Raw genomic sequence first — 12,216 nt, 5'->3', positions numbered from 1 at the left:
AAAAAATCAAAGAATCCAATCCTTACAAGATCGTGTTATATTTTTAATAACATATTTTATACGAACGTATCAAAAATGATTATGAAAATATCACACAAACTTGATATTCAAATATTACTATAATTATATTTTTTTAATGTGTCAAAACATTATATTTGATTTGAACATGTGTTAAAGTTTTGAGTTGTTGCTTTTCCATATTTTAATCACATTAAAACTGCTCTTCGTGTCACTATTACTGGCAGTATTTCATTATACTAATAATAATTAAATATATTTAATACATGAAACATGCTTAGAATGGAAACAGCTAACATAAAATACGTGTTGTCCCCATGTTTACATTAGTCGTTTCAATGTCGATATATTATTTTGTCTCTTTGTCACCTCCGACATGAAATGGGAATTCTGCCACGGCTTATTTATAATTTATATTTCAACCACAGTCATAGAAATGTGAAAAGTATTTAAAAATCGACCATCATCAATTGTGACCCATAGTTTCAAAACGGTATTATGTCCAGATGGACCGTTGTCAATACGTAATTATGCCAAAATAGTATCATATATCGATAATCACATGAAAGTTAGAGGATGGTTTGATAAATACATTAGCAAGAAATAAGTTCATAATGTTATGACATCATATTTTAATGTGAAATATCATGTCCCGAATTACTTTAATTTGTTAAGTAGTCAAAAAGAAGAAAAAAAATATTGCTCCATTTCAACAAAAAATAATGTCTCGGTTTGATTTTAGACATTTAATTGCATAAAGACAATTTTACATATATTATATGTCATTCTCTGGAGAGAAAAAACAATATATATTTAAAATTTTGGCCAGATCCTTCAAAAATCGATGGATAAAATGACCCTCATCTTGGGGAAAAAACAGCTCTCAAACCTGGGACTTTGCAAAGTCTCAGGTTTGAGAGTTTTCACCAAGATGAGGGTCATTTTAATCCATCGACATTTGAAGAACGACTCTTATGCCCAAAATTTTAAATACTCGAGGGTTTTGTTTTGTTTGTTTTTGTTTTTTTTTTGTTTTTTTTTTTTGGGGGGGGGGGGGGGGGGGGGGGGGGGGGTTCAGGTACAAAAGTATAGTGAATATATTATATAAAATTATGTTCATATTTATTTTCATTTGCCACTATAATTTAAGGAAAGGTCATATTCAAATGACATTCTTCAATGGTGTTGATGAAAACATTTCAAGAAGTCGAATGAGACATTAAAGATTATCCAATCAACGCTCTTACATGGAAAGCTTCGGAATTATCGTCAAGTTTTAATAATAATAATAATAATAATGCTGAAAACTTATATAGCGCTATAACTCCGAGACACCAGACTCTAAGCGCTTAAATTACAAATTACTTTGGCTGAAACATACTCATTCACACACACAAGCACACACACACAACACACACACATACACACACACAACACAACACACAACACAAACCAAACCTATCTTGCTTCTCATACCATCTACTAAAATCGAAACAAATATGTTTTAAGCGAACGTTTAAAAATAGACAAAGATTCTTTTTCACGAATGCTCTGCGGTAAGGCGTTCCAAATAGAGGGTCCGAAATGAGAAAAGGATCTCATTCCAGCATTTTTCCGAATTCGAGGGACAACTAGTTTTGTGGAATCACTGGCCGAACGTAAGGGGCGGGGTTTTGAATATCTTTCAATTAGTTCTGAAAGGTAGGAAGGGGCAGTACCTTCAAGACAACGATACACTAAAACACAAGCTTTGAATTTAATTCTTTTCTCAACAGGCAGCCAATGCAGGTCATGAAGTAGAGGTCCGGCAGAGTCGCACCTACGCTTCATAAATACTAGTCTGGCAGCGCTGTTTTGGACAATCTGAAGACGTTTCAGATTGTATTGCGAAACGCCAAACAACAGAGCATTACAATAATCCAATTTCGATAGTACGAGGGACACAACCAGGTGCTTGGTCACATCCTCAGATATGAACCGTCTAATGGAAGCAATCTTTTTTAGTTGGAAAAAGAGAGATCTAACCAAATTATTAACCTGATGCTCCATCGACAGTCCAGAGTCTAAGAATGTGCCAAGGTTTTTCACTTTGTCAACAATTTGAATAGAGGCATCCCCCAACTTCAAATCTGTTTCACTTTTCCACTTCCTGTTCCCCACATACAGCACCTCCGTCTTATCATCATTCAGTTTCAGTCTGTTCTCATTCATCCATTTCTTAACACTTTGGATACAATTTTTTACTATTGGCTGATACTTCTTGTAAATTTCTCATATTGGAAACGCAGTACAATTGCGTATCATCAGCGTATTGATGGTAAGACAGACCAAAACTTCTGATGATTTTAGACAGAGGGCCAACGTACAAAACAAAAAGAACGGGTCCAAGGACTGAACCCTGGGGAACCCCACAATCAAGAAAGATTTCCTCCGATCTATATTCATCCACCGTAATAATCTGTTTACGATTAAACAAATATGACCTAAACCAATCAAGCGCTGCACCAGACACGCCATAAGTAATTTCAAGACGTTTGAGAAGAAGATTGTGATCAATAGTATCAAAAGCAGACGATAGGTCAAGCAAATTCAGCAAAGAACATGAACCATTGTCTATAACAGAGAGGAGATCATTAACAACCCTAACAAGTGCGGTTTCCGTCGAATGATGTTGCCTATAAGCAGACTGAAATTTTTCTTCAAGACAATTATTTTTAAGATGAGACAGTAATTGTTTCAAAACAAGCTTTTCTAAGATCTTAGAGAGAAAAGGAAGATTAGAGACAGGGCGATAGTTTTTTAAGTTCTCTTTATCGAGATCAGGTTTTTTCAAAAGGGGTTTGACATGAGCAACTTTGTAAATGTCTGGTACAGCACCTGACTGCAACGAATTATTAACAATACATGTAAATGGTGTTAAAATTACATCAATGCATTTTTTTAAAATGGCAGTATTTAAGGGGTCTAAATCACAACTTTTAGTTGGAGACGACATAATGCAATCACGTAAGTCAGCTTCAGTAATCTTTGAAAAATGTGTTAACGAATCACCATGAAACTTGTCAAATGTTGTAGGGATCGATTCAGACGAGAGTTCCTTCCTGATGGTATCCGTTTTTTCTTTAAAATATTGACCAAAGCGAGTTGGTAGATCTGCACGATCGATTAAAGATGGGAGAGCTGGTTGCGTCTGTTGTCCCAGCAGTTCCTTGGTCAAGGCAAAGAATTGTCTCGAACGTCCCACGTTTTTGAGGCTTTCTTCATAGAATTTCTTTTTGGCCCTGAAATTGACGGCTTTTGCATCATTTCTAGCCGCGATGTATCGCTTCTTATCGACAGCATCTCTGGACTTGAGCCATTTTCTTTCTGCCCGCCTCCTGGCTAATCCATTCAATTTTATTTCGGTATTATACCAGGGTGCTTGACGTCTCACTTTTACTGCTCTAGTTGTTAAGGGAGCATGCTTGTCCACCGTACCAACAATTGACTCGTGGAGACCATTCGCATCATGTTTATTTTTAACGTTATGGTCAAGGTCTTGTTTAAAAATGTTCATGTTTATATTCTTCAAATTACGAGATGTTATCATCTTTTTTACTTCGTGCTTCATTGGAAATAAAACGAAAAACACAATTAAATGATGGTCAGAGATTAATTTATCAATATTTGAGACAGGTGAAGAGAGAGAATGTTCAATGTCTGTAATGACATGATCTATTGTGTGGCCATGGTTGTTTGTAGGACCGCTTACAAGTTGAATATAGTTGTTTGTGTCAATAATCTCCCGAAATACTTTCGATTCATTTTTGTTTCCGAAATAATCAATGTTAAAATCACCCATAAAAATATTATGCTTTTGTTAATGGATTGCATAGACATAAATTCTCCGAACTCAGATAAAAAATCAATTGTTGATATTTTGTTTTGTTGGCTTGGTGGTGGGCGGTAGACACAGTGAAACGACTTTTTAAAATTATTTTCATGAATGGCAAATCCAGCGTATTCAAAACTTCTAAAATTATCATGGTGAAATGATATCTTGTCAAAGAGTGACAAGTTGTAAATAATTGCAATACCACCTCCTTTCCTCCCAATGCGTGGAAATGATTTAATACAAAAGCCTTCGGGTGTAATTGCTTTCATAATTGGATCATCATATGAATGATTAAGCCATGTTTCCAAGATGACAAAAATATTAATTTTATGATCTTCAATAATGTCGATTATGTCTTATGTTTTAATTTTCTCATTTTCAGTCAAATGCTTAAAAGTGTTCATTTTCAAAATCATCTGTTCGGACAAAAATTTTGATGAATATCAAAATACAATTTTCAAAACAAATCAATTAAGTACAAGCTTGAAATAATTTAAACTTAAAAAAACCTGTATTTACATATTTTCAGATCTACAAATATTCATATTCTTTTCATTAAATAATATCACAACAGTAACAAGTATATCATACATTTTAATTATCTGTTTTCTTCAAAAATATATATTCTTTCTTTTTTCACATATATCATTTATCTCTTTTCAGTTAGAAACACTGTAATTTTACATGAAAAGTTATTTTAACACGAGTCTATGAATATCTGATTTTTAAAAAAAAAACATGTTATCTCAATCTTTCAAATTTAAGGAAAAACATTTGTACACTAGCGACGTGCACTTATTTGCAAGTCTGATAACACAATTCCTAATAGGCTTATTGGTGCAATGGAAAACTCAAAAAATGATGCATGATATTGTCCACTACAACAATGTTAAACTAGGCTTATAAATGGGTTTGGATGTCAGACCTGTATATATGTACACGTCGTTCACTTAGCAAAGCAAGTAAACTATGAAACGCACTAAAATAAAAACTGTTGACACTCTAGCTACACATAAATAATTATATTTGTACACATAACCCCCTCCCCAAGATCCATGGCAACCAGCATGAACACAGATCAATCAGTTCTCTACCCTTCTATATACCTAAGCACTCAGTGTCAAATTAAGAAATTAAGGAGCAGGCACCGGTGTAAGATAAAGAACTAAATAAGTGTGTATGAAAAGTGCCAGACAAAGCTGGAAAGAATAATACAAGAAAAAAAAACATTCCAAAAAATCAGTCTATCTCGACCCCGGTCGATCGGGATCGAGGCAAATTGATTTTTTGGGATGTTTTTATTTCTTTGCTTTGTCTGGTACCTTTCACACGCACTTGTTCAGAACTTTATCATTCAGTGTCAGTATCACAAACACATTATAATATTTCTAACAATTTCAATTCAAATTTGAAAACATAATTTACCAAATAACGACATCTTTACAATTGATTAAAAGTCCACCAATTTCATCTATAATATTTTTTTTTAAATAAAGAAACTAAGATGTTCAAAATTCAGACTTGAAATAATAATTTCCTATCCAACTTTTCCAGAATTATAAAATCTATCCACTGTAAAGTGTTTTCATGTCAGTATTTATCATCAATAGCGTCGTTGCCAACGAACTGCGGGGTACATAAAAGGGTGGAACTCTTTGATTCACCAAAAAGGGTTGTGGTCAAAGGTCTTGGAGAGACAAATAAATAAATTAATTAAACATATTTAAATAGAAACTGAGAAAAATACAGTTCCATAAATCAAATCGGTTTTTAATGATGGGCAGATGATTCCTTCGAGGGTGATAATACTTCCTCTGTTAATATTTCCGAAGTTTCTAAATCTCAACATTAGAGATTTTGACTGATTGAGGGCCATTTTATTCGACCGACATTAGAAGGACTAGTTTTCTGGTCACATTTATTTTACAATGTGTTGTTGTCTTCTTTTTTTTTTGTTCAGAGTACGAAGTCTAGGTCATCAAACATGAAAATCATCCTATATTTTTTTTTCACTATCAAAAATCATCTCAAGTTCATTTTTTTTTTAAATCCTACTTCTGCCCCTGACTGGATCAATAAATAATGAAAGTGAGAAATGTAAGAAATGGATATTCGCCGATGAGATGAGTGTGATGTGTGCAACGGCAAAATAAAAAGAAGTGAAAACAATAATTTAAACCATATATGACTATGAAATCTGTGAAATGTTGTAAGTTAAAATCTTACTATTGTATCTTAATGCACCACTTCTAGTAATACACAAAATGCAAGAACACATCTAATAAATACTATATAAAATAATTTTAAAAATATGTAAATCGGAGAGTAATTTACAAGCGCAATCCATCTAAACTAGTAAATATATAAATCATCGTATAAATCATTAAATTATTCAAAAATAAAACCGAGACAATTCAGTAGGTAGTTAAAAAATAAAACAAGGATTTGAAGACGAAACAAAAAAGATTAAAATAGAGGATGTGTTAGTTTTATACAAAAGTTTTAGATTGTATGGACAATTATATATAGGGAAATTGAAAGATGAATCGAAAAATGGAGGAGATAATATAAAGTTACAATCTGAAAAGAAACATCCCAAAGTTGTTTTCATCTCATGCTGTAATATAATCGTTCACATTCTTTTCCTCACGAAATCGAAATCAAGGGAAAGAAATCAACGAAAGCAGCTTTGCATTCACTTTTTGGGTTGTGTCCCTTCCTTTCATTGCAAAATGTTATTAGTTTCTCTTCCTATGACGCAAAATGCTATGTTGCTATTGTCATTGTCACAACGAGCATTAATAAACAGTTCGCCCCATGCAAAAAGCGCCTAATAATTTAGATAAGCAAAATTTTAGGAGTAGGTAGCTACTTGTGTTTTTTTTATATATTTGAAAATGGTGTACGGTAAAATACAAAATCAAAAATGGGGGTCATATGATATGAACCATTGGCTTTTTCAAATATTTATTATTCAAAGTGGTCTCAATAACTTTTTAGGATTTGAACTATTACTATATTTAATATAATAATAATAATAATAATAATAATAATAATAATAATAATAATAATATAATAATAATAATAATAATAATAATAATAATAATAATAATAATAATAATAATAATAAAACTCTTTTATCTTTTTTTTTCTTTTCTGTTTAATGTGTAACACTGTAGAATTGTATTGCTTTGTTTCATATTGCATGTTTGAGTGGTTGTATGTCTGAATGAAAGTAGACACGTTGCAGTTAAGCGCTTTGAGCTTGTTGATATACGGGGTAAGGAGCTCTATTAAAAAGAATATATTATTATTATTATTATTATTATTATTATTATTATTATTATTATATATTATTATTATTATTATTATTATTATTATTATTATTATTATTATTATTATCATTATATTATTATTTATTATTATTATTATATTATTATTATTATTATTATTATTATTATTATTAATATTATTATTATTATTATCATTGTTGTTGTTGTTGTTGTTGATGTTATACCGTGCCTATTCCATATGCAAACAGCTCTAGGCTCCTTATATTTTGAGCAACACATAATCAAAATGACTTTGGTGGTAGGTCACTGTATATAAGATGAAATAAATATTATGCGGTAGTGAGCATTTTAAATGTTTCTAACTATGGCATGATTACAATATTATATTCAATCACCCACGTATTAGGACTAACAGTTAACAAATGCACGCACTTATTTTGACAACTATAAGGCAAATCTAATAAAAATGAAATTAATGTAACCAGAGTTCTTCTCAACAGTAAAAAAAAAATATTTAAACGCACACACACACACACGCGCGCGCTGTGTAGTCCACCAAATTATTTTTTCAACTCTTAAAATAAAAGTAAAACAGCTGAAACGATGAAATATCTTAACTTGAGTATCAACCACAGTATGTGTTGGGATTTCTACATCACATCGTAGGCCAACCAACCAGTGTCTCAAAATCAAAAGTCCAAAAATTGACATTTTCTCAAGACACGAACTTATACACACGGTTTATTTCAATTCTGTATCGTATGGATGGAATACAATTACTGTAAAAACTTTTTTTGTTAATTTATAAAAATCATTGTCATAGAATAAAAATTATGTCTACATTAATATTTTAAAAAAAAGCAAAATCAATTTTAAAATTAAAAGGAATACTTTCTACAGGGTATATTTAAAAATATTAATAAATAATAAATAAATGGAATGGAATGCTTCAATTTTGGACGGAAGAGAGTAACTGTTGACTCATCTTGGTTTTAAAATTGACCAATAATAAATTGTAAACTGGACGAAGTGATTTCTATATATAATATAATATAATATGATTCTTCAAAATAAAATAATATATTATAAGTGAGTTATGAATTTACAGCACTGGATATCCAAAGTGGAATTAAGTCATTTCAATCATGATGTATCACAGATATAAGAGAACAATATCATAAAATATCTACACTTTTTATAAATATACTTTAATTGAAACGTAAGGAAACATAATATTCATTTGTCCTGTATGATCATTCCAAGTTTCAGAAAATATCAGCGCATTGCCTGAACATGTTGCCACCACTACAAAGGATCTGATTCTTATTCTCAAGGTAGGCTTCACTGTGTAATGTTTTTCTCACCACAATTTACCTTTTTCATTATTCTATATTAGCCGTGTATATTCTATTACTACGCAGAACAAGCCATGGTTAAATAAAGGAATCAAATCGCAATAACAAAAAAAATATTATCCTGACATCCAAGTTCTTTTGCATTGGGCAAAATAGAAATTATGTTATGAATTTACAACATATAAATCATAACAATGAAAATAAACTTGATGTCAATTTCAGTTATGTCAAATGCCCCAGATTTATTGCTTAAAATAAAGCAGGCAGGTTCATTTGGTTTGGAGAATTATAGTGTAGTTCTTATATCTATTTCTTTTTACTTAAAACTAAATGTGGGCGTAACTATCTAGCTCAGACAAACTCTGTGGATAATTTTGGTCTTTTGTACTATTTGAGTGATGGAAAACTGACAGATCTATCTTTAGACATTGAGATAAAAGGATTGTGCCTTAAACCTTTCTAGACTCACAGCCTGCCACTGACTAATAAATTACTACATCAAAACACAAGGCGGTGGCCACGACTGCCAAAAGAAAGTGGCTAATGATGAGTTGTATTCAATAGTTCAACCGATGGGATCATGATTTGTCTCCTTGAGCACAACTAAAGACAACTCACTATGTATTTGTTTTCTTTAGGTGATCCTCACCTTGTATAATGATGTCATTTTTAGGGAAGCGCCAGGCTACAAGCCTATGAAAGCTACGAGTATGCTCGCAGCCATCGCTAACTGAAAGCCTGACACTAGAACTTCTGAGACTTATAGTTTGACGTATTTTTTTTTAGATTTGTGCAGCGTCTGGGGAGTTGTCGTTAGTAGAGCTCGAGGAAACAAGACTTGTCTTTTGGCGTCATTTTTTGGTCAGTATCAGGCACTAAGTTAACGATGGCTACGGTATGTTCCCTTCCCCAGGCAAATGCTTCACGAAGGCAACGAGTTCCCTTCCCCAGACAAATGCACCCAAGATCAATTAAATGTGCATAACCAGTTCAGACAGCATCTGCGAATAATTCTGGTCGTTTGTACTGAGTGATGGGAAGGTAACAGTTCTGTCCCCTTCTCGTAAAGTGACGAGTTGTAGAGATGTGTTGCCTCCCCCTGACGAATGCTTAGACCCTTCCAATGTTAACTGGGGGAAGATCTTCTCCGTGACGTCTTCCATCAAAAAGGGATCCTTGCCCATGAACAAGCCTTTGGTGTTGCTCTTAGGAACGGGTTTCTTTGTTCTGTGAATTGTGAATATAAAAAAGTATTAATCATGTTGATGATGATGACGATGATGATGATTTACAATAACAGCAATAATAATAATAATAATAATAATAATAATAATAATAATAATAATAATAATAATAATAATAATAATAATAATAATAATAATAATAATAATAATAATAATAATAATAATAATAATAATAATAATAATAATAATAATAATAATAATAATAATAATAATAATAATAATAATAATAATAATAATAATAATAATAATAATAATAATAATAATAATAATAATAATAATATATAATAATAATAATAATAATAATAATAATAATAAAAATGTTGATGATGATGATGATGATGATGATGATGATGATGATGATGATGATGATTTATTGTTCGTTGATGGTTGATGAAAGGGTTTTGGACCGAATTTTTCCATATTTAGTCATTAAATTGGCTATGATGTTGTTGTTGTTGTTGTTGTTGTTGTTGTTCTTTTGTTTTGGTCTTTCGGTGTTGTTGTTGTTGTTTTAAAGATATTCTATACTTTATACTGTCCATGGCCTCTATTAACTTAGAATTCATTTCGAAAAGAAAAAAGAGGTGGATAGATGAGAAAGTAGTTGAGTAGATATACTATTCTGCCGTATTCTGGAAAAACCCCTATTCAAAAATTTGGCCAGAAAACCCGTCCTTTAAATATTGATCGATTTAAATGACTCTCATCTTGGCAAATCTCTCAAACCTGGGATTGCGAAAGTCCCAGGTTTGAGAGGTTTTGCCAAGACGAGGGTCATGTAAATCGATGGATATTTGAAGGACAGTTTTCTGGCCAAAATTTTTATTATGGCGTTTTTCCAGAGTACGGCAGTATTGTCCCAATGCCTTGCCTGTTAATTTGTTTTGGTTTGGTCTGACTCGTTTTTTTCTCATCTCCGATGCCTTCGAAGAGTTTGAAAAGCAGGTCAGGGTGGGCAACGGTGATTTTCCTCTCTGAGATTCTTTTGGTCCCCTCTTTGTCGTCCGGTGGCGTTGTGGGCCTCTCATCTGGATTAAAGGGATTCAAAAATAAAATATATTATACATTTATGAATGAGAATCAATAATAGCAGACCTGTCTACGACTACCAACATTTCGTAGAACTACGAATTTATGGGTCCTAATTGAAATTATATAAAGATCTTTAATTCAATAAACTTCTTTAACCCTCTCCTTATCAACTATAGGAAAACCGCCACATTCGTTACGATACAACCAACATTTTTCTTGTTCAAATTTCTCTTGTACATGATAAATGTTTAAAGAAAATGAACAGTGTTTTGTAGAGCAAGATTTGCTAAAGAAATTATGTACCGCAAGAACTTTACTGCTTTTGTGTTTGAGTGATGACAAATCTATTTTTGTGTTAGTTTAGGGGAAAATCCTGAAAATGGCTGGTAAGGTGAGGGTTAATGCGGTTTTGTTGCCAGAGCTAGTATATATACGAGTTTAAAGCATTGATTTAATGAATTTAAACACAAATTGGTCATTTTTAATGGTAGTTATAATGTCTTGTGCGGCTGTGTGGTCTTGTGGTATGACACTCGCTTTCGGATCGGAAGGTCTTGTGTTCGAGCCTCGCTCGGCGCATGGTTGAGTCTTTGGAAAAGGCTCTTTACTCACATTCTCTCGCCGTACATAGGTGTAAAATGAATACCTGACCGTTAACAGCGCTGTCCATGTCGGAAGAAAAATAATATAATGCCTAACAGGCGTCATGTCTCGTTCTACGTATTACATGTTGCTGTTGGTCAGGGACCCCTTGTAAAGATCAATTTTTAAAATATATATTTTTATGTCATTACCCCTGAAAACTACGAAGTTTTTGCAAATTCCAAGTAGGCAGGCATATAAAAGGGAACTATAGCATTGTTGATAAAGCTAATGGTAAAGCGGGCTTGTTTGTTTTAATTACTCCACTTAAATCAGTTATGCATCAGTATATGCATTCGGGTAATGACTAAGGTTATTCAAGTGTTCGTACATAAAAAGAGCCAAACTGGCAAGCTTTACGATGTGCGCAGTATGTACGAGAAGTTATACTTAAGATAAACAGATCAATGGATGAAAACATGGATGGATGGATGGATGGATGGATGGGTGAACGGATGGACGGATGGATGGGTAAATGGATGGATGGATGGATGATTTTTTTTTTTATTGTAATTCCCTTTATTCATATCATAAGGGAAATTTGTCTTTAGGGTCTATTCCAATGGAAGACTGGAATAACCCAGGGGTCAGCCACAGAGCAGCGCCGCAAATTGAGCTAGGGGGAGGTGACTTGCTCAAGGCCACAAAACGCAGCGGGTATTGGAACTCGATACATTTCGAGTACGAAGCAAAGACAGTACCGCGCTAAGCCAAGTTGTCCCCTGGATGAACGGATGTATTAGATGGATGGATGGATG

At 32.7% G+C, this 12,216-nt stretch overlaps 1 protein-coding gene across 3 annotated transcripts in view; it reads right to left on the bottom strand.

Annotated features, from left to right (window-relative positions):
• LOC144970502 (uncharacterized) overlaps positions 1-12,216 on the bottom strand; it is a 34,322-nt gene that overhangs the window by 434 nt on the left and 21,672 nt on the right. For all 3 annotated transcript variants that reach the window (XM_078910209.1, XM_078910210.1, XM_078910211.1), the window contains exons 4-5: positions 10,656-10,812; positions 1-9,767 (exon numbers count right to left, since the gene is read on the bottom strand). The exon at positions 1-9,767 is cut by the window's left edge and continues 434 nt beyond it. In XM_078910209.1, coding sequence (XP_078766335.1) covers positions 9,512-9,767; positions 10,656-10,812 — 413 coding nt within the window. In that variant the 3' untranslated portion in view covers positions 1-9,511. The remainder of the gene's footprint in view (positions 9,768-10,655; positions 10,813-12,216) is intronic.

This window comes from Berghia stephanieae, chromosome 4, assembly GCF_034508935.2.
Source record: "Berghia stephanieae isolate SIO BIC M18660-M18661 chromosome 4, UCSD_Bste_1.3, whole genome shotgun sequence".
Lineage (NCBI taxonomy): Eukaryota > Metazoa > Mollusca > Gastropoda > Nudibranchia > Aeolidiidae > Berghia > Berghia stephanieae.
The sequence above is the reverse complement of the archived record's forward strand: the minus strand, read 5'-3'. Positions and strand labels throughout refer to the sequence as shown.